General features: G+C 41.0%; 2 protein-coding genes across 3 annotated transcripts in view; one reads left to right on the forward strand and one right to left on the reverse strand.

Moving 5' to 3' along the window:
- Positions 1-22,015, reverse strand: PRR11 (proline rich 11). Of its 2 annotated transcripts, none has more exons than XM_083173960.1 (10): positions 21,859-22,015; positions 18,553-18,650; positions 14,813-14,963; positions 14,565-14,687; positions 12,984-13,229; positions 8,796-8,894; positions 7,616-7,728; positions 7,456-7,518; positions 2,759-2,855; positions 1-1,656 (listed from the first exon to the last, which is right to left on the reverse strand). In XM_083173960.1, the coding sequence occupies exons 2-10, from the start codon at positions 18,645-18,647 to the stop codon at positions 1,585-1,587; spliced, it is 1,059 nt and encodes a 352-aa protein (XP_083030086.1). In that variant the 5' UTR covers positions 18,648-18,650; positions 21,859-22,015; the 3' UTR covers positions 1-1,584. The 2 variants fall into 2 exon arrangements, with proteins under 2 accessions (XP_083030086.1, XP_083030085.1); XM_083173959.1 differs by lacking the exon at positions 21,859-22,015 and adding an exon at positions 21,093-21,837.
- SKA2 (spindle and kinetochore associated complex subunit 2) overlaps positions 21,595-24,084 on the forward strand; it is a 10,498-nt gene continuing 8,008 nt past the window's right edge. Inside the window, exon 1 of the mRNA XM_083173961.1 lies at positions 21,595-21,745. Coding sequence (XP_083030087.1) covers positions 21,713-21,745 — 33 coding nt within the window. The 5' untranslated portion in view covers positions 21,595-21,712. The remainder of the gene's footprint in view (positions 21,746-24,084) is intronic.

The following is a 24,084-nucleotide window of genomic DNA, read 5'->3' on the forward strand; positions in this document are numbered from 1 at the left end:
GGAAGGGAATTTATGTATTTTATATATTAATTTTACCTCATGACATTAATATTTCAGTGTAATACTCAATCTAGGTGGCCATACAGTTGAGAATACATAGAAATACAGAGCAAATAAAAACAATGACAATTTACTTAAAAAACAATAATACAACAAGGAAATGATTGTCCAGCTTCTCATATTCTCTTCTCTCAGATCGATTCCCATATATACGGAAGCATACTCAAAGAGGAACAGATCACATACTTAATGCAGCAGATGGTTAATGGCGCTTACTTAGAAATTAAATTCAAATCCACCATCCTAAATGCACTAATTAAAATACTGTAAAATATATCTAGTATTATACATAATCGCCCAATGAGTATGTCAGATGTGTGCGCTCATTATTTTGAATGCATTTTACCCTCTACACCCACTAAAACATTTCATACTTTGATTCTAGTTACCTGTGTAAACATTTGGTCTCCAGATACTTCCCCCCCCCCCCCCCCATTATTGTAGTAACCCCTATTCCCAATACTGCCCATATCCATTGCAGGGTAGAGTTGCACCTATTCCGTCTACAGAAACCTTGTAACGCGATCCTGCAAACTCATGAATATCCCCCTTGTTATAACCATTGTGACAAATGTACTAGTGAGAGCTATCTACCCTACAAAATGTTTACCCCTCCCATAAGTCCCTTTACCCTCAAAATCAAGTAATATTAAAGTCTGAAGTGCTAAGCAGGCCTAGTAAAAGGAAATCAAGCAATTAAATAAAATCATTTCTCTTTGCTTTGTTTAAATAACAAATTTGATTTTGCATGGGTATTTGGGAGTACATGGACTCAATTGGTATAATTTTTGGATAACCCAATAATATATACAGTACAATTACACATATATAAAACAAATTAAACAATAGTAAACATTCACCTGAACAATTGAACATATAGAAGGTCATTACTAAATACAAATAGTAAAGTGTAATAGTATTATAGCATGGTAGATTAGGAAGCTATGCTTTGTGTGATAAAACAGTGCTGACCAGTACATTGGCTCATTTAAGTGATGAGTCTCAGCAAAGTGTATTTTATATAGCTCTATATATAAAAAAAAAAAAAATGTAAATAGTTTATTCTATCCAATAATGATGGAGTAAAATGTGATACTAGCAAAAGTGGTTTCTTCAATTACTAAAAACGTTAAAATACATAGCGGTCGATACTATTACGTGCGGATGATTCACGAGTGCGAATAATCACGACACCGGGTGCACTTTACGGCAGACTGAATTCGCTTAAAAAGTGCTCGCACCTCCATAGGGGTGAGAGCAACTTTAATGGGATTCTGCACTGCGAAGGGTGCTAGATAGGCTTAATTCTGGTGCCGTTTTCAGGGTTTAAACTGCAACTCGCACCCTTCGGCACTAATAGGATCGACACCATTGACTCAAGTGGTTGTCTTTCATGAAATACTGAATTTCAGAATGTGCATTGATACAGTTTCAAAAAAATATTGTAGGCAGACACACAGGTTAAAGTTTCCATTACTCATTGAGCATGTACAGTGCAATGTTATATATTCCATTTCCATGCTACTAGCATGCTTGCTCAATGCCTTGGTTTAATGGGGACAGTCGCATTGGTGATGGGCTTTTTGGGTGAGCCATCTGTAAAAGAAATGGGGAACAAAATAGAGAATATAAATTGTTATTTTTATGTTATAAGAAGTGTGCATATACTGTAGTTGAATTCGCTTGCGCGCACACACATATATATATATATATATATATATATATATATATATATATATATATATATATATATATATATATATATATATATATATATATATATATATATATATATATATATATATATATATATATATATATATATATATATATATATATATATATATATATATATATATATATATATATATATATATATATATATATATACACACACATACACACACATACACACACACACACACACACACACTAACTAGTAAGCCCGCTCAAAGCAAATGCTTCAAAAGGTAGTCTGCTACTTTGTGATTGCATATGTGAAAGAGATGTAGTTTCACTCACTGCCAACAGATGGCAGTGTTTCAGAGACACACAAATGGACACTAGACATATATAAATGCTATCACGCGGCGGGGACGAGAGAGAGACCCGAACGGAGGAGGGAGCAGCAGCAGAAGGGAATCCTTCTGCCGCTGATCTCCGTTGACCTCCTGCTCAGCGCCGGGGGAAGTCGCTGGAGCATGCTCCTGCGACCAGCAAAGGCTGCACACGGGAGCGCGCAACCGGCGATTCATCGCCGACAGCACACACAAATCACTGGCAATATGGTCGCTCAGCGACCATATTCCCAGCGATATGTGCTGAAATTGCACCCGTGTGTACGCACCATAAGTTCAAGAACAGTGGGGCAGATGTATTAAGCTTTGCGAAGAGATAAACTTGAGATAAAGTGGAGATAAATTGGAAAGAGATAACGCACCAGCCAATCAACTTCCAACTGTCATATTTCAAACACAGCTGATTGGCTGGTGCGTTATCTCCTTCCAATTTATCTCCACTTTATCTCAAGTTTATCTCTTCGCAAAGCTTAATACATCTGCCCCAGTAAGAGATACATTCCCTCAGACATTTATTTCCTCTGTTATCATTTAATTTGTTAGACTTCCTGAACAGGAAACAAAAACACTTTTTGAAGAATAGATGTGGACATACAGTATGAATCCAAGGTTATACTTACTTGGAATTTTCGCCTTAAAGCCTTTGTCATTAATGGGGTCAGTCCTGTACCATTCTCTTTATTATCTCTGTCATACACTGGGGTTCCTCCAGGGCTCCTGGAAAATGTAAATAATTGTGAAAAGCAGAACTTGCCCCAAGCCTTTTTGTAAAAATACATTTAGGATCCCATCTTCAAAATCAATCTGTTATCCTCGGCTTTCTGTATTAACCAAACCCAATCTCTGGATTAATATCGGAATTGGGATTAATGGAAAAGGGATTTTCTCCATGATCCACATGCTATACTACTCTCTTTACTCAGTCTATCCATTTCCCTTATCCATAGCAGAATTGGCTTCTCGTCGGTGGGTGTAATGACCAGTCCTCTCCCAGGTTCAGCTGCAGCTCTGTGATGTGGCTGCCCTATTCCTGACCTAGCAATAGTTTTTGTAAATAGCAAAGTGTGATATAACAAGCCATAGGTAAAGGTAAACATCTGTCAAAGAGTGGTCCACATATAAGCCCCATAGTCATTGTATTATAAATCTATAAAAGTCATTATTTACAATGATATCATCATCATGAATGTTAACAATGTGAGTTAACACTTTTTTTTTTTTTTTTAACTATAACACTAGTGAGAGTTTGGAGGCACTGTGGTTTATCATGATCTTCATGTGGTAGTAATGGATACAGGTTTGGAGGTGTACTAGAAAGGACCTATGATTATTGCATATGGTACCGAGGCATTTGGTAATACTGATAATAAATTAAAAACTGAACCACAGAGTTGTTTATATTTTTACTATATGATAAGGCATATCTGCTTAAAGATGGTATAATTTTAATTATTTTTGTACACATATTACATACGTGGTGTTCACACTTAAATTAAGAAATACCACAGGGTATCTGCTTCTCATGTTGAGTAAGGTGTTTTTTTTTTATTTATTTTCTTTATTGATAAATTTTAATTCTAAAGACTTACTGACCAATAAACGGTCACATAGCAAACAATAACTATTTGGACAGATGAAATGATAAAGGTTGGACACTTCAAACTAGCACCTGCACAGGTGGGGGCAGAGATGTAATGTAGGTACTAAAAAAGAACATTCCCCATTGTTTATTACTCAAGGTGAAAAAAGGCACAGAGCGTCCTTAAGCAATGTTGTTGTATTATTTTTTTTTCCTCAATAAAAAAACTGAGAAGCTCACTTTCAATTGAAGTGTTGTAATACAGGAATTTGGTACTCTCTGATAATTCCACTTCTCTGATTCAGCGGGACACTGTAATCGTCATACATTGAGAATAGAGTGGTGATAGGAGTCGGCACTCTCCGAGCGGAAAAAAGAGACCAGGTCATCTCCAGAGTAGGAGCAGGAGAAGACAGTATAGGACCAAGCTAGAAGAAGCATAGAGTCAAAACACCCAAAGGCATTCAAGACAAACAAAAAAGAGCAGCGCTGGGTAGGCGTGCAGTGTCCCCTGTGGAATAGGAGAAATAGAATGATCGGTGAGTACCAAATTCCTGTTTTCTCCTCCATCCACCAGGGGACACTGCAGTCTTCATACATTGGGGAGAGCATCCTGTAACACCGCTCAGCCAAACTGGGACGCAGAGGTTGAAAATGGTGTAAAACTTGTAAAATCATTGAAAGGTGTTCAAACAAGGGCACTCTACACAGCTGAGTTATAGATGCCTCGCACGCAGTAGCCCATGAAGGACTCACTGAACAAGTAGAATGAGCTGAAATCACAGATAGAAGGGACAGGTAAGCCTGTTTAATGGTCAGGCAAATCCAACACTCCAGTGTCTGTTTGGAGGCAAGACATCATCTCTTGGCTGCATCACAGAAAACAAGGAGGGAATACGACTTGAGCAAGGACGTCATCCTGTCCACATAGATGAGCAGATAGCGTACCACATCCAAGGAGCTGGAATCCCCTGTCAAGGCCAGAACCACAACCGGTTCCGAAGTTCTGCCCTATCCCTATGAAAGACCAGGCAGGGAAAAAACACTGAGGTAGGAAAACCTTCTGGCTGAAGCCAATACCAGCAAGGTAACAGTCTTCCAGGTTAACAAGCGCAAATCCACTGACTAATGGTTCAAAAATATCCAACTGAGGTAAGGATAGGACCAATCAACAGTGGCTGAAGTTGTAAGAAACCAAATAAGTTTATAGGGAAAGGGGAATAGGGGAGGTTTTTTGAGAGTAATATCTCACTGGTAAGTGGTATAGTACCGATAGGATATTTAGTATGGAATCCCTGTGATAACTGACATAAACCTACTACGTAGGCATGGGATGCAGTTAGAATCCCAGTGGTTGGAATCCCGGCAGTCAAAATCCCAACGCCGGAATCCCGACACTTTCTCCCTCTATGGCTGTCCACGACGGATGTTGTTAAAAGAAGACTAACAGGGCATAAACCTGGACCTTGAAAACGTAGAAGTTGAGACAGACTAAACATAGCCATAGGTAGCCTGTGCTTCTCTCACCAGGCTTTCCAGATCCTATGGTAATGGGCTGAAGTAACAGCTTTCTTTGCCCTAAGCATGGTAGGGATGACTAATGTCAGGATACCCGGCCAATTTAGCAACGTGGACTCAATAGGAACACTGTCAATGAATATGCTGTAAGTCAGGGTAAACTGTTGGACCCTTAAAGGAGTTCCTGAGGAATTGACAGGACATCCAACGCCTCTGCAGCTAGGTTCTTCGTACGAGAACAGTATCTCAGAAGTTTGTGATTCAATCTGGGTGCCATCAAATTGATCTGGGGAACTCCGTATCGCTGAGTTAGTTGTTAAATGATTTAAGGGTAAAGCCATTCTCCTTGGTGGAGATCCTGAGGGCTGAGGTAATCAGTTTCCCAATTTCCACACCAGGAATGAAGAATGCTGGCAGTCCTGACGCATAGTGCTCCGACCACAGTAAGATCATACAGACCTCTCGCGTTGCTCTACAACTGATATATGTCACAGCCGTGGCATCCTGTGACTGAATTCTGATGGCAAATCCTCACAGGAGATGGTCCTCCTGCCTGTCCTCATTGTATCATTGTAAAAACTTAGTCCCTTAAGGAGACCAAGCCCAGGGAGCCAACTCCTCCGGGCACTTTAAGACGGAGGTCTGGAAGGGGGATAGAGGGTGAGCAGCCTGCCACACTGTAAACATTTTTTAAGTGCCTTATATCACCACTCTATCCCCAATGTATGAAGACTGCAGTGTCCCCTGGTGGATGAAGGAGAAATATATTTTAGTTTTCCAGTTAGTTATATTTGAAAGAACAAAAGCATTTACTATCTCAATAATATGAGAACCAGAAAGCCTCCCTTGTTTCCCCTCTCTTATTTTTGTTTTACAAATTTTGTCAGTCTAAAATGACATGTACTTTATCAGAGCGTTATCCTTGAATCTTAAATAGATACTGCTGGGGGGGGGGGGAGGGGGGGGATGATTAGCGTCCGGGGCGATGTATTAACAGGGCTAGCGTTGTCCTATCCCCCCCCCCACACTGTGGGGACCACGCTAGCCCTGCTTCTAGCTTGGGCTGCACTGGAGATCTCACAGTTTTAGCATAGCAGCTCTCCTTATCGGCGCTTCAGGGGGTGTGTTTAATACATCTGCCTATAACGTTTGCCGGCTTCTCCCCGTTATGCTGGAGAAGCGGGACTCGTTATTTAAAAAACGTTATAGGCAGATTGATACATCTGCCCCATTATCGCGCAAAAGAGGGTGACCAAGTCACACAGGAGCGCTGATCTGTCTGGTGGTTAGTATCTAAATTAATGTTTCATTTCTGAGGAAGCTGCTGCCACCTATTTAGAGAGAGTGTGTACTTCTATTTGAAAAAAGCAAGAATGTATTGAGGTGGTAGATATAATCTATCACCACTAGATGGCGTTGCTTCACTCAGAACATGGGTTTCAAGAAATATTCTGAACCAGGCGTGTCCAACCTGTGGCCCTCCAGCTGTTGTGAAACTACACATCCCAGAATGCCTTGCAATATAGTTTTAGCATTCCCTAATAGCAATACTATGGCAAGGCATGCTGGGATGTGAAGTTTCACAACATCTGGAGAGCCGCAGGTTGGACATGCCTGTAAATCTGAACCATTTCAAGAATTAAAAGAATAATAAATTTTTTTAATAAAAAGCATATTAAACACAATAAAAAATATAAAATTCATACAATTTAAAGTGCACTTCAATAAGACATACAAGACACACAAACATATAACCACTAAGGCATACATCCCAACTTCCTGAATATTAGAATAGGGGGCGTGGCGAATGTAAATGAGGGGGTGGCTTAGGCAAATTAGTCTGCGCCCCGTTTTCGGCCACGTCTATTCTGTCAGATTGGGGGGACGACGACTCCCAACTGCTCCCCCCCCTCCCCCTCCCCCCCACCGGGACACTGCCAGCCGCAGGAGGGACGCGGGAACGTACCCAAAAATCGGGGCAGACAAGACCACTACATTAAATCTTCCTGGAAATGTAATTGTGTTACAACCATAATAGATTTGCTTTGTAAAATGACTTTTTTAAACAAGGAACTAGGAAAAAATTAAATATATAAATTCTATGACTTAAGTTTAACCAAATCCATAGAGTGACTGTTAAGTTCAGAGATAAAATTTACAACTCCCTCCAATGAATTACTCACAAGATGTGGCATACTCTTCGTACAAACACGTGCTTACCTCACCATGTTGACTTTTCTAAGATGTCGTCTCAGGTCCAATGGACTTTTGTTAAGATTGTCTCTATATATAATAAAAAAAAAAAAAAAAAAAAATAATAATGTACATATGAAAAATAATGTCAGTAAGTTCTTGTAATATATTACGGTAAATTACTTACTTAAAAATATTTGTAAGACGTTTTGGCTGCATTTTGGAGGCCATCTTTAGATTTACACCTTGTAACTCTGCTATGTTGATCAGTGGCATACATTCACGTCTATGTGATCCAACCTAAAGATTTAATTATTGTAGCCCACATGAGAGATTAGTATAGCTATACAATTATTTAAATGAATACAATACTACCATTTAAAAAAATATATTAAATATATATATATATATTTAGTGTTTCATAGCTCATATCAGTAGTTACATTTTAATATTACTCTTACTTTTGCTAAGAAATAATGATCAATATTGTTAAATAAATGTAACGTAATGTAAAAGTTGCTGTCCTCATCACAAATGCGAGGAAGCCAATAAGTATTTTATGTTACATTGTTCTCTACTTAACCAACCCATGGAAACATAAGAACTTTGTAGTAGATCATGTTCTTGTCCACCACATGCTGCTTTAACAGTAGTCTATATTATAGTGCTAGCACTCTACATCTTTCGAAACCTGTGCCATTCCTCTTCCCTGCCTGGGGGTGTAGCTCTCTGCTGTGGTGCTTCTTGCTCCTGTCTGGTCTGCATTTAGGTGCTGAAATACAGATCACACGGTGCTAGAAGCACCAAAGCAGAAAGCTACTCCCCCAGGCAGGGAAGGGTTTTGAAAGAAGCAGGGCGGTGAGAGAATGAACTATATAACATGTTTACTAACAGCATTAAAATACTTTAGTCTTTAAAGGTGGTCTAAAGCATGGTACTAACAGGAACATGGTATATAGTACTGTACTTATATAAATTATGACTGCATACCGTTCCCAGAGACAACATACTAGAACACTGCTACTTCTTCCTGATCAACAAACGATAGGCAGCTATATTATTGGCCATCAGTGACCAGAATGGTCTATTAACCGGAAAACCTCAACCAAACTTAAGAATGTAAACAAAAATATAATAAGCTAGATCTGCAAGAATCTTAAAATTATAATGAACTTTAACATATATTAATTCTAACAAAATAATAAATATAGGTACAATGACTAATGGATACTGTACTTACAAGCATACAGTATAGCATAAGAAATAAATTGATCCCAGTATACGCAAACATTGGATCTGTATTCATCCATACAATTACTGTTGCAGACCAGGATTTATGAGACAGTTTACAGGTCAGTGAAACTTACTTTTTGTCTGTCTATGTGGTCTCTAGCTTTCCTTAATTTGACATTCAGGAGGTCTTTAAGTGTAATTGAAATGGGACCATCTTGCTTTGCAGGAGCCACCTGAAATATGTATTAATGTAGTAGTTTGTCAATACGTTATCATAACAATTAAATAAGGAAACTTTTAAAGTAGCAATGAATCAGGGCTGGGCAATTTGCGGCCCTCCAGATATTGATGAACTACACACCCCAGCATGCCTTGCATCAGTTTTAGCATGGCCACATAGCAAAACTAATGCAAAGCATCCTGGGATGTGTAGTTCATCAACATCTGGAGGGCCGCAATTGCCCAGCCCTGAATGAACTTGTATGTATATGGGAATATGAGCCCAATGTCTTAAGCATTAACAAGAGATAAAGTGGAGGGTGATAAAGGCATCCTCCCGACCTGTTCATACCCCCACTATCCATGTTGGGCCGGAGTTGATTTTATAAAGTGCTTGAAGCGTGGCGAGCCCCGCGAGGGGGCGCGTAAACCGAGCCTGAAGTGTGGCGTGCTCAATGTAACATTGAGCACTGGCAAATGCATTTATTGTGCATGAGACGCACTTGCTCCCGCACCCCCCTTTGTGCATGAGACGCACATGCTGTCGAAACCCTGACCGTCTCCCTGAAGCAGACACAAGCAGGGTTGCCATACCCTCCCGCACGAATTACTGAGACGTCTCAGGCCGATGGAGCGCCTCTCCGCCGACGCACTCATGATGCCTTTCTGCCGTCATCCGCCAGTGCAGGGGATCTGGCAGTTACCGGCGCTGTGTGAGAGGCGCTCACTAGGCTTACCAGGGATGCCGGGGACAGTACGGTGACTATGCTGCCTGACGGGGACACTACGATGACTACGCAAGGCTGCCGCTGGGACACTACACTGACAGCGTAGCATAGCGTGCCTGCCGTGAAACTACAAAAGTACCAATATTGCTTATATAGTTGGTTCTCTTTCAGCAATAGCAAAAAAGAGGACAGGGAAGAATGTCTTTTTTGTTGGCGCACAGAAGTGATTTTGAAAGAAATATACAAATTAAAATTATTTCTTTATTGAGATATGTTTAAAATAAGAACTGTCCAGCCCGTGAAATATATCATATAAATATATATATGTAAAAAAGTGTTTTTTGGTTTTTTATCTTTTAAATAAAAAATTTTTACTTTGATTAGTATCTGTGTCCTTTCATGTGTTTTTTTAATTAATTTTGGTCCTTTTCTATCGGGGATATTCTGTAAGGGAGTTATTCAATACTCCTTGGTGGGCTTATAATATTATGCCGTAGTTTACTCCCTTTGTGATGTTGTTCTGTTTTGCTTATTTTTAATCTTTTAGGAGAGTCCAGTGTATGAATCGTATGGTGTAATCTATCGAATCAGAAGATATTTACACTTGTCACAATGATTTATCATTCACTTGCAGATGTTGTTTTGTATTACTGCAAGACACACAGTATAGTGCTGTATGTTTTTATTCGAAACTTAGTGAGAGCTCTTGGCTATGTATATTTTTATAAGCCAATGTTGAGCTCCACTTATATCCTTTAGTTAGCTCCTCAGTGCTCTATACAGGATAATAAATAATATTGAATGATTTTATCTCAAAAGAAGTGAGTGCCCGTACTGGTTACCCCAATTCTATACAATATCTGTTGGTGTGTACTACCATGAAAACAGCTTTGGTGATTTCCCCGTAATATCTGCTGATGTGTATTAACTCTTATGCAGTTTCAGCCTCATACAATTAGACTTACAATTTGCATCTGTATATGTGGTTTATCTGCTAGCCAGTACTGCCAGCTTATTGCTTTTTAGCTCCACGGTATGCTTGGATTGTATCCAGGTTTATATCATAATTCTTATTGTTGCTTCTTGAGTTCCATCCATCAAATAGGGTGGACTCCGTGCGCAGCAATGATTTTTACAGATTGTTTAATATGTCTACCATCTATCCCCTTTAAGACATTAGCTTTTATATAGTTTTAGAGTATACGGCTGATATTGCCAGTTCTATTTTATGGAGACTGGTAAATGTAATTTGACATATTTTGCCAGCGTATATTAGAGATTGTTTCGCTGGCTGTACAATCTATATAAAAAGATGGAATAACACAGAGATCATAGATTTTTACAATCACTTTCATACACTTTATTGGGTGCAGGCTCAATTATTGTTTGAATCACTGCCGTAATTCCAATTTATTACTGTTGATTAGGTAACATGTGCATGTGTTGCAAAAAGTAGCCAATATGTTTCAGACTGTTTGGGCTGTGTGCGCAATAGTCGCATGTATCGATTGTTTAATATGTCTACCTTTTGTCCCCTATTATTTATTTTACAGAGAAATACAATAGCTTTTTTATACAGTTTTAGAATATACGACTAATTTTGCCGACTGTCATAGCTATTAACTCCGTCTTTTAGGGACTGGTAAGTTTTTAATTTGACATATTTGCCAGCATCAATTGGTAATTATGCTGACTATACAATACATATGGATAGACTGGAATATCGTGAATACCGTGGTTTAATTGTAGCGTGAACTTTATTATGGGCTTGTACAGCTATTCATTAAGGCTGCTGTTTAGCTTTAAGATGAATATTAAAGACTGAAAATAGCTGTTATGCCTTTCTCACAAGGATTTGTTCAGCTATTACACCCGTTGCTCCGGCTCTATTCTTGCAGCCGGTAGAGCGGGTACACTCTCACACTATCACTCCGTCAAAATACAGGACAAGTGTTAAGTATATTGAGACTGTTACTAACACTGCTCAGGCTATATTTATGCAGCCGGCAGAGCAGGTACGGTTTCACACTGTCACTTCGTCACAGCGCAGGACAGATGTTAAATATTGGGTATGTTGAAGCTGTTACAATCGCTGCTTCACCTCTATTGCCGCAGCCGGCAGAACGGTTACAGCCTCGCGCTGTCACTCTTTCAAAGTGCAGGGCAAGTATTAAATATCAAGTGTGCTTTAAACACGCTATTACAGCCGCTACTCCAGCTCTATTCAGACAGCTGGCAGAGCGGGTACAGTCTTGCGCTGTCACTCAGTCAAAGTGCAGGGCAAGTATTAAATATCGAGTGTGTTTTGATCACGCTATTACAGCCGCTACTCCAGCTCTATTCAGACAGCTGGCAGAGCGGGTACAGTCTCGCGCTGTCACTCAGTCAAAGTGCAGGGTAAGTATTATTACAGCCGCTATTCCAGCTCTATTCAGACAGCTGGCTGAGCGGGCACAGTCTCGCGCTGTCACTCAGTCAAAGTGCAGGGCAAGTGTTAAATATCAAGTGTGTTTTAATCACGCTTTTACAGCCGCTACTCCAGCTCTATTTAGACAGCTGGCAGAGCGGGTACAGTCTCGCGCTGTCACTCAATCAGAGTGCAGGGCAAGTATTACATATCAAGTGTGTTTTAATCACACTATTACAGCCGCTACTACAGCTCTATTCAGGTAGCTGGCAGAGCGGGTACAGTCTCGCGCTGTCACTCAATCAGAGTGCAGGGCAAGTATTACATATCAAGTGTGTTTTAATCACACTATTATAGCCGCTACTCCAGCTTTATTCAGGTAGCGGGCAGAGCGGGTACAGTCTCGCGCTGTCACTCAGTAAAAATGCAGGGTAAGTGCTAAGTACAGAGACTGTATATCACTCAAACTATTGCAGCCGCTACTCTGGCTCTGTTCGTGCAGCCGGCAGAGCCGGTGTAGTCTCACACTGTCTCTCCGTCAGAGCGCAAATTATTCTATTACAGAACTAACATCACATTTAATTATTATATTAAGGACTCTAACACATAGGACACATGAACGCCGACGCGCGTTTCACTAGTGGCAGTTTTTTCAAGGCAGCTCCCTCTGAGCTCCACAATTGATAAAATGTCTCACCTGGGGTATCTTTAGTGCTGATAGCACCTGCCTGTGCGGACATATCCCGTTCCCCCCTATCCCCAAAAACTTACGTCTTTCAGCAATAGCCATATGAATCTCTCTTAATTTCTCATGCAAACTACTGGAGGTCACTATAGCTAGGTACAATTACAGGAGGTAACTGAAGAGCAGCTTTCTAATAACAGTTGTACCCAGGTACAGTAAATACCAGGACTGTAAGAGACATTGAAGCAAACATGAAGCTTTAACAAGTGGAAATACTGCAAACCTTTGGTTGTCGGTTGCTTTCAACCTTCTTCAGAACAGTCGGACGTTTTAGGAGAAAGTTTGGGGGAGGACCTGGAGGCGGTGGTGGCGGCAGAGGAGGAGGAGGCGGCGGCAATGATGAAAGAGAGAGCATGGGATTCTCTGCCACAGCTTGCACATTAGATTCTCTTACAGAAGATACACTTGTTGCTTGCCGGCAACTACAGCAGCACGAATTTCCTGACAAAACTGAACTGGTTTCTTTATGCTGGAACAAAAATTGGAAAAACATTTAATAGTTGCAGTTTGGAAAGTAAAAAAGATAATGCAAACTCCTTTTTTATCAGTACAACAAAACTGTAATATAACCAACGCCTTATACAAGTGAACTGGATTGATTTACATCGAATATTTTGGTAAACTTCTCTAACCACATAGGGCCAAAGCATAATTTCCACTTTGGTAGCATGGATAATTCTGAAATTATGAATTTGGCTTTAAGCATAGAGTTGCTAAGAAATTCTAGTGTACACACAATGGGCCTAATTCAGCAATCCGCCCTGCAAACACTGCATTGCCACCCCCACCAGCACTTAAACTGTGGTTGTATACTAGAAAATATCACCATCTAAATGATCGCGCATAGGTGCTGCGGTGTGATTACATGCGCAGAAATAATTAAAAAGCATATAGCTATTTCCGGAAATGTATACAACTACTCCTACAGTATAGGGGATAAATGGGTGGAGGTGATGGGAGGATGAATGAAGGCTGGATATGGCATGTTGGTGATGTAAGGAGTACAGTATTCATGAGGGACAAGTGGGATTGAAGGAGTGTGGCTGAGTATGCTTGATGGGAAAGGTTAGGTGGATAGGGGAAGAGATACTTGGCCAGATGTACTAAGCCTTGAAAAGTGATAAACCAGCAATTAGCTCCCAACTATCATGTTTCAAACAGTCTTTAACATGACAGGAGCTGAATGACTGGCGCTTTATCACTCTCCATTTTTATATCTTTTCAAGCTTAGAACATCTGGCCTCCTAAGAGAAGGGGGTTTTAGAGGTTGGGTAGGGAAAGTTACTGGAAAAAGGGAATACACTTAAAAATGTAGTTGTGATTATGTGGTTTAGGAATTTTATAGTGTATGGGTGTTGGTTGAGGATTGTATATTTTAGGTGTTTATGATATTCTTTAAATGTAATGCTGTTGCACTTTTTTTTTTATAAAAGCACAGTTGTATCTCAATTATATTATTGAGTGTCACAGAGGTAGGTGCTTGTACTTACATATATGCTAGCCATAGGAAAGCACAGCTTATGGCATAATTTTGCCTGCACACAGTGTATATGGTAAATTGCTGTTGGTGTTTTCATACACATTGTGCACGATGACGGAAATGTTTATACTGCATTTCTGCTTACGTTAATGGAACTTGGTACCTAGTCTGTAGCCAATATTAGTGCGTAAACAGTATGTTTTGCAATTTAAATACATGGTGAACGAGATTTAAGCCTTTGATAACAAAGTAAAGAAAATAAAAGTAAGCACAGCTTTTTTGCCTGTCAGTCTGTTTTACCAGCAATGCAATGCAAAGACTTACCTGCAGTGCCAGCTGCAGCTGGAGAAACTCAGTTTCAATTTTATGTAAGCGTTGTCTCAGTATACGTAGCTCACGTCGGCAGATTACAGATGGGATTACAGTATTTTTTATTAAAGAGAGAGACTGGAAAGAAATATACACACATTAATACATTTTAATATAAAGGGTCACAGGATCAGTTAATCGAATTTGCAATCCTTAAAGCTTTCAGACTTTTACATATAGTCAAATAGGTTTAACTTGCATACCTTTTTTACACAGTTATAGCTCCAAAAATATATAGATATAAAGGCATTCATTATGGAATACACTGGATTTCCTTCATTTCGAAATCGGAACCCTACAGACTGGATCAAATTCAAATGCCATGGTAGCTTTGCATCAGTTTGTTCCGATACCCTGCAAAAAGAAGATTCATATATACTAGGCACAAAGAGGATTCATATATACTAGGCACATATTGAACACAATGCAAAACTAGTAACACCATCAGTAAAAAGTAATAGGGTTAGGCTGTGTACACACAGGGGCGATTATAGCAAATATCACTGGGAATATGGTCGCTGAGCGACCATATCGGCAGTGATTGGAGTGTGCACCAGCGATAAATCGCCGTGTGCGCGCTCCCAGCCCCCGAATGGTCGCTGGGTGGAGGAGCATGCTCCTCCACCCAGCGACTTCCCCCGCCTCTTCTCCCGGCAGTGTGACATTTTCATCTGCGACCATCTTTGGTCGCAGATGAAAACAGGACAATGAGCAATATGATTGCTGAGCAATATATTGCCAGCGATCATATTGCCCCATGTGTACGCACCTTTAGAGAATCCGAAAGTGAGAAATTTGGTAAGAAATCTCCATTTATTTTTTTAAAGCGGCAATCATTTACAATGCAAAATCAAACTGGTTTTGCAGTGTGTGATTGCGGCTTTAAAATAAAACCTGGAGATATCTTACCACATCTCTCACTTTCGGATTCTCTAACCCTATTGCATTTTACCCCATGTTTTCATGCAGATAGCAAATTTCTAGAACTCTTCCAAGTGTAGAAGCTACTGTAGGAAAAGGAGAGTATTTGGAGGAATAAGACCGGCTTTGATAAAGAGCTGTAATCACATTGGCAACATATAGATTTTTAACTCTGAACCACTAAATTCATATCTTAATTGGGAATAACCCACCAGTATAGGAGCAACCTGGAGAGATAGGATGATTCAGAGCCTCCAAACCTCATTTTAAAGCCAAACACCGTTGTAATCTGACATCACTTAATTACAGATAAAAACTTGTAACATATACTGGCACCAGTTTTTTTCCTATAAGCTTATACCTTAATGGGATCACTCCTGAAGTTATTTATACCTCATTTAGGGGAGAACTCATTCAGTGTCTCTATGGGGGTTATTCTAGTTCACTCTTTCTGGCAAATTCCTTCAATTCCTTCTTAGAGGGACAAAACCATGTGCACTGCAGGTGGGGCAGAAAGAATTAGGTTTGGGTGGGGTTTTACTTCAAAGTGAGATCTATATTGCAGTGTAAACATAAAGCAGTCAGTATTTATCCTGCACAGAAACAAAATAACTCACCCAAATCGAATTCTCTGCACATTTTACATCTGCCCCCCTGCAGTGCACAAGGTTTTGTCCATCTAAGAAGGATTTTGTCAGAAAGAGTGAACTAGAATAAGGCCCTATGTGCTTCCTACTGAGAGAACTTCATAACCACGACGAAATAAGTGAAGTATCATCCATTTGTAGTAGGTTTATTCCCCTATACACTACATCATCCAAGAAGATAAGAATCACTTGGCCAAACTAGTCTGCCCCTTTTTACCTTTTAGTAACCTCAACCCTATTTGGGGTCTACTCACAGTGCAATTTGATCCAGATTTGTTCAAGATCGAATCATAATGCATTTGACTCTGACTGTACAGTTTTGCCTGCACGGTCTAGTTTTTTGTTGAGATTTCTACTAAACGGGAGCGGGCATTTCGATGGTATGCGACTGAAAACTATTTGATTTCAACTTGATTTTTGACTTTATAATCAAAATCGAATAAAACAGAACGTTAGTCAGAATTGCACTGTATGTACGTCGGCATAAGTTCTTTGTAAGGATATACAGTACTTATGTCTATCCCATGGAATGTTTAACTTTATCTACTGTTTTATTATTATTTATTTATTAACAGTTTCTTATATAGCGCATACAAATTCCGCAGCGCTTTACAGAGAATAGTTATGAGCAAACACAAAACAAAATTACATTACAAGACAGTTTAGGACAAGTACATGGTTAATACAGATAGTTGCATCAGGGGACAGGACACTGAAGCAATTATCAGGGTGGCAGTGGTTTATATATTCTAAGAAAGGCACATGAGGAAAAGCAAAAATACCGTCTCTGATGGAAGGCTATTCCACTTGTCCACTACCCTTGTTACAAAGTAATTTTTCCCTCAGGTTTCCTTTGAATCTTTCTCCTTACAGTTTCAATCTATGTCCTTGTTTTCTAGTACTTCCTTTGATGTATGTTTCCCTCCTGTACCTTGTTCAAACCCTTGATATATTTACGTTTTTTATCATGTCTCCCTTTCCCCTGTCTGCTCCAAACTATACATATTAAGATAGTCTTTCTATGTACGTTTTGGTATGTCGACCCTGCACCATTTTAGCTGTCCTTCCTTGTACAGTCACTTGCCTGCCATCTGAAGCAAGTCGTCTAAAGCAAGCAATGAGTTAGAACTGGAGTATGGACATAAACCAAACCGCTGCCACGTTTTATTTTTGCTTTTCCAAAATTACCATCTGAGCTGAGGAAAGCTATGTATTACTCTTTGTTTTACTGTTTCTTTACCATGATCTTCATCATATACCTCTGCCCCCACTGTATGCAAAGCCTGTAACCCTCGTCATCCCTGCTTGATGCTGCACTGTAAATACACAAAAACTAGTGTGCGCAAGCATACATGGCCAATAAAGTTGATTCTATTCTATTCTATTATGTATTTCCTTCTAAGGATAGGCCCTACAGGAATGGTCCAATAGTACAGGTTATTTGCGAGATGTGCTTGTAACAAATGTTTATATACAGTCACTAGGGTGTGGTTCATAGGGTTGATTTTGACAAGGTCAATGTATGAAAAGGTGAACGTGAGTTTATTTAAAAAAAAAAAATTGCATCCCATGGTTCAGACACTTAGGGGGAAATTTACTAAAGGAAATTTGTAAAAAATAGGTGTATTTGTATCCAGAAATACACTCATTTTTGACATTTACTATCCCGAAAATACGGCAATTCATATTCGTATTGATGGGCTATCAATACGAATACGAATTGCCGTATTTTCGGGATAGTAAATGTCAAAAATAAGTGTATTTCTGGATACAAATACACCTATTTTTTACAAATTTCCTTTAGTAAATTTCCCCCTTAACCATTTCCAATTAGAGTTAATGTGGATGTTAATATATGAAAAAGGAACCCCCCGCCAAAATCCCACAAAAACTCATGTCAACCTTTTCAAGTATTGTCCGGGTGACCTATCACGTGGATCCAATTCACTGAAACATGAAAGAAAACAGCATAATACATTCTGTTGTGTGACTTGTTCAATAATTCTTACCTCACTTAGGGCCAGACATATCAAGCTTCAAAAGTGATAAAATGGAGAGTTATAAACAGTCAGCCAATCAGCTCCTACCTGCCATGTCACAGACTGGGTTTGAAAAATAACAGGTAGGAGCTAATTGGCTGGCTGTTTATCACTTGCCATTTTATCACTTTTGAAGCTTGATACATCTGGCCCTAAATTAGGAATTAAGCATTTTTCTATAGATCTCAATTTATATAGAACACTTAACACTATATATTCCTTTAACCATGGTACAATCACATCGTGAATGTGCTTGAAAGTATATGTAATCCTGAATGTAAAAACTAAATGAGACCTTGTTTATTCAAGTCTAATCACCTTGGAAATGACACTTACCCCACTGGGTTAGAACTGGAAGCTTTTGTTTTCTTTCCTTTTTGTTTCTTCATGTACTTGGCTGGTCTTCGGCGTGCTTGCATATATTTCGGCATAATCTATATAAAGAGTTAATTTCAGAACAAAACATATAACTCACGCTCGTCTATTTTATCACTAAAGCCTGCACCATAAAAAAATTCATGTCAACCCTTTGAACATGTCAACCTTTGTACTCTCAACCTATCAACCGCATACCGTTAGGAAAGAGAAAGGGAAAAAAATTAAAACAGTCAACAGCATTGCATACAATATACTGTATGCAAAAGGAGCGCATAATATGTATAGCCCAAGTGGACACTTGTATTGCATGTGAGGCTGCATGTAATGGCTCAGCTTCTCGTATGTGTGTGTGTGTGTGGGGGGGGGGGGGGGGGGGGGGGGATGTACCTTTAACTCCATACAGGATATATAAACATAGCTGCAGCAGTAGACAATATTGAAAAAAATATCAGGGTGGCAGAAAACCAAGGGATATGGTTCAACTGAAGGGAGTATGGCGTAAAAGAATTAAACGTTGAAAAAAACGGACTTTTTAGCCAAATTGTTCTTTTTTTTTGTAATCGGGCTATCCTATTGGCTTGCCGAATAAAATCATAGGATTTCCACGAAAACACGCAGGTTCAGTGAAACCTGTGTATTTTCGCTAAAAACAGGGCTGATTTTTGGGGATTATGCTCTCTGCTTATTGGGGCTAATTAGATAGCCCCAAGCGAGGCTAATACAGGTGAGCAACGATCGCTGGTTATAGTATATTTTCCTAAAGGTGCCCATCCACTAGTGTGATTTGGGAAGTTTTCATCTGATTCCGATGCGTTGGTCCGTGAAATTGGACGAAAAGTGTGAAATTCCATGTGTTTTAAGGTCCCGGAGATGGTTATGGCCCCAAATGACTGGATCGCATATGATATATTGGGGCAGATGTATGAAGCCTTAACAAGAGATAAATGCGAGAGAGAGATAAAGAGAGATAAACGTCCAGCCAATCACCTGCTAACTGCCATGTTACAGGCTGTGTTTGAAAAAAGTCAGTAAGGAGCTGATTGGCTGGATGTTTATCTCTCTTTATCACCCTTTAATTTATAGCTTGTGAAGGTTTAATACATCTGCCCCATTGTGTGCAAAAGGACTGCATGCAATGTATTGTATGGGGTCTAGCCACCCAGGAACTGTTGGGTGAGTTGGAGCGGTGTCACAAACAATACCGCACACTAGTGGATAGAGATCTTAAATAAGAGGAAGGGCGCATGAGGGAAGAGGGCCCCACTCGTGAGAGGTTACAAAGAGGGGCAGATAGATAGGGTTGACAAAGATGGGGCAGACAGTGAGAGCGGAAGAGAGTGTTAAGGTGGGTACACACCTAAAGATAAAGCTGTCCAATCTGTGTGGTGGGAACAAAAATATGGTAATGTATTGTACGATCAATCATTTGCTCCGCAATGCTGAAAAACAACCAATGGTCATTCAGACAAATTGGATAAATCTATTTGATATAACAGATTTGTCCAAATAATGATTTTTTTTTGTCCATTTTCCAGTGTTTGGGAGCAAATGTTCCCATACTTTACCATATTTTTGTTCCCATCTGACAGATAAATATTTGTGTGTACCCAGCTTAAAGATGACAGTTGGCTGGGTTTTGAAAACCTGTTTATAGGCATTGCCATCAGTGTGGTTGACTACAGAGGGCGGTATTCAATGAGCCTGATTCGCCAGGTTTTTATGGTGAATTTGTGCTGTTTGGCGAATTTCTGACTAAAACGGTGAATCACCCTATTCAATGACCAGTTGGCGAATACATTTGAAGGTTTTGGTCACCATGATTCACCGAGCAGCAATCGCTATCTTTTTATGGTGAAGTGGAATGTGAACTTTTAAAATAAAGTGTTCTGTTTTTTACATTTGGTGTCAAAAAAATCAGGAATTTTCTTCTGAGGAGGGGCATGCTATTTTTATTCATGTGCTGTAAGCACATGAATATATATTTAATTTTAAAAATAATATTTTTTTTTTTTTATTTTTTTTTTTTACACAGCAGCCAGCAGGTGGCGCCAGAGCGGAGCCGCTCATTACATATTCATATATTCACTGCACGATCATTACGATCCTGTGTAGTGAATATACGCTTGCCTGCTGGGACCCCCGGGGGGGCAGCCTGTGCTGCCTGGCACCCGGGGAGCACACCTAACCCCCCACAAAGGTCTGGGCTAGGCAGAGAGACTACCATCTCTCTGCCTGGCACCGTCCTGAGGCTCCCTGCGGCAATCGCCGCAGGAGCTCATATTCGCCTGTCAGGGGCAGCGAGCCCCTGACACGTTGAATACCGGAGCCCGCTGGCTCCGGAACGTGGCGAATGTGCAGCGAATCCTAAAAAGGATTCGCTGCACCTCGCAGGGTATTCACATTGAATACCGCCCAGAATGTCATGCCTGCTACTACGTGGCTCAGGGTAACGGGGAGGGCGACCTGTCATATGTACTTCACGCGATGTCTGTGCTCACCGTGGATCGGACGGACTGAGGGCGCTCCCAGCTGTCGGATCCCCGCACACGCCGCGCTCAGCTTCTCTCTCGTCTCTACTACAATCACATTCAAAATCAGAATGTAGCGCGACGCATCCAATCGGACCACAGAGCGCCGACCGTGCCCCGCCCCTCTCCGTCAGCTCACTAACTCATTGGTGTAACACGCCAGCCAATCAGTAGGCAATGCTGTATCTGTTACCGCTGTACAGAGACTAGGTGGGTTGGTGTCTATTTTCCAGCCAATCAGCTCAGCGCTGCTTTCGCAGCACGAATACCAACCATACCATGTTATTTTCGTAATAATTTTTAAATTCGCAAACATATCACACGCTGAACGAGCGGTACATAGCATAAGTAACACAGCGCCCCTCCCAGGCCAATTCTGGCTGCGCAGCTTATAAAGCGTTTACATCGAGCGCTGTCCAATGAGTCGCCTGGCCTCGTTCGCCTTCGACCAATCAGCACTCTGCCTCAACTGACAGCTACCCTATCAGCATCACGTGCAATCTGCATCCTGTCTCCTGCAGGCAAGCTCCTCCCCTCGCCCTCCCCCGCCCGTACTCCCGGGTCCGCCTGAGGAATGTAAACTATTCAACATGGAGACAGCAGTCACTAAGCTGGAGGCGCTGGTAAGGCGGCGGCGGGGGGTGTGAGCGCGGGGCGCAGCCGCCCGTCCTGCCCGGAGAACGATATCCGCCCCTAGCCTAGGCGGGGGGTGTGGGAACCACCGAGTACATAATACCCCGGCCTCAGCCACGGCTCTTTCCCGGGAGATGGCGGCGGCCTTGCGATAGGGACAGATCAGCGGCCTCGGGTGCTCCGTACGCACACACACTGGGAAGGAGCGGAGATGGGAAATGGCGGGAGCCGGGGACGCCCCCTGTCCCTGCTACTGCTCCATCCCCCCCGTTATCTGCCGCCTCTGATCCCGGTGCTGCTCCTCCCCCCCGCCCCCTCTTCCCCGCTCTCCCACCGTTCCCTCTTACTCCCATTATTGCTACGCTACCCTAATACCCAGCTCCCGAATGTTGGTGGTGCTGCTGCTGCCCTGTATCCTCCCTCCATCGCCACCTGCCGCCGTCTCTCCCGTTCTGTATCACCCTTGGTAACGGGTATGTGCAAGGGGCCGGGCGGGAGATGTGTGTACGGTGTGATGCCCCCAGAAGCAGCAGCTCCCACCCAGCTGCAGTAGAATAAACTCATTGTGCAGACAGACAGATATATATATATATATATATATATATATATATATATATATATATATATATATATATATATATATATATATATATATATATACACACACACATATTAGTGGATGTGTTCAGAAAATATTAATCAGGCCAATAATCCTGGGGCAACTGCCCCTTCGATGACGCCCTCCCAGTCGAGCCATTCTCTTACTGTAGCTATTGGGAGGCCTCGATAAACATTATTGTGGCAGCATGGTGATCTGTAGCTATGGGTTGTGGGCAGGCCAGTGATGTCCGGCTGGTTAATATTGGAGGGAGGAAATAAAATAAATGTATACACGGGGCTGCAGCTGCTGCTCACATCTCATTCCCATACTAATGACTGGATTGCTGCTGTCACCAGTGCTGACAGCAACAACCTCTGCTCTCAGGCCAAATGCAACCTTCCAGATTCATTACTTAATGGGAAAAAAAAAACGACTTATTCAAGTATATTGGCAGATGAAGATTAGGCAACAAAGGGGCAAATATATTAAGACAGGCATTCCCAGCTCAGTCCTCAAGGCACACTAACCAGGGAATGGGTATAAACTGGAACCTCACCAGCTCCAGTCCTCAAACTGTTTAATTACAAATATTGTAGTGTCTGTCTGGTGTGGGTGCCTGTGACACCTGTCACTATAGAGACAAGGAGGGAGAGATTAAAGCATCCCTGTATGGTCCAGGGATGTAGTTAAAATTGGAACTGTCCTGACCATATGGGGAGGCTGTAAAATGTCTTTCCCCGGTGACCGGTGTCACAGGCACCCTTGTAAGGGACACTACAAGCTCCGAAATGGCAATTTTTTGATAAATGGAGCCTCTTTGGTCCAGTATACTGGATTGGTTCTGGTTTTTACTTCCTCCCCACTAACTACACAGGTTTTAGTGATATCCATGCTTCAACAGAGATGGTTAAATCAAAATAACTGAGCTGCAAATGAAGTCACCCGTGTTTAAGCCTGGATATCACTAAAACATAGCAGGTTGTTCGTGTTCCTTGAGAATCAAGGTTGGTTGCCCATAGCAACCAATCAGCTTTTATTTAGCATTTATTAATACATTAATTACATACATGAAGTTAAGTAAAATGATAGAAACGGGTTGCCATGTGGAACTTACTCCAGTACTTGATAAATCTGCCCTATGCTTCATATTAGAGGTCAGGATTATATGTGTGTGTCAGGACACTGCTAGATAGAAACTCTGGATTTATATAAAGTGGGGAAACACTTTTTTCAGTACAATTTCTTCCTGTTAGATCTTTATTTAAGCAAAGATGTCACATACAGGTCTTTTATTGTCCACAAGCCCATATTAATACAGGTACGGATAAATGTGTCCTATTATTTATTTATGTGGTGCCGTAAGGGACCCACAGTGCCCAATTACAGAGTACATAAACAAATAAGCAACACCTGAAACAATGTGACAATATAGGAAAAGTACGGGGCACATAAACATAGTAGCATCAGCAGAGGACATGGAAATAATATCAGGGTGGTAGAAAACTGTAAGATATGGTGCCATCGGAGATGGTTTAAGTAAGCAAAGGATATGCACTTGACTTGAGTGAGGGACAAGAGTCCTGTTTGTGAGAGGATATATTCTAAAGCAGGCATGTCCAAACTGTGGCAAGGCATGATGGGCCTTGTGGTTGCACAACATCTAGAGCAGGCATTCCCAACCACGGTTCTCAAGGCACACCAACAGTGCAGGTTTTAATGATATCCAGG

The sequence above is a fragment of the Crinia signifera genome, chromosome 2 (assembly GCF_055691185.1).
Source record: "Crinia signifera chromosome 2, ASM5569118v1, whole genome shotgun sequence".
In the NCBI taxonomy this organism is placed as follows: domain Eukaryota; kingdom Metazoa; phylum Chordata; class Amphibia; order Anura; family Myobatrachidae; genus Crinia; species Crinia signifera.

Excerpts from the sequence above, each read along its gene's own strand:
- PRR11 (XM_083173960.1), bottom strand. The coding sequence starts at position 18,647 with ATGCCGAAATATATGCAAGCACGCCGAAGACCAGCCAAGTACATGAAG. Across the intron at positions 14,964-18,552 it reads TCCAGTTCTAACCCAGTGGG|GGTATCGGAACAAACTGATG; the intron begins GTAAGTGTCATT and ends TTCTTTTTGCAG. Across the intron at positions 13,230-14,564 it reads AGCTGCAGCTGGCACTGCAG|CATAAAGAAACCAGTTCAGT; the intron begins GTAAGTCTTTGC and ends TTTTTGTTCCAG.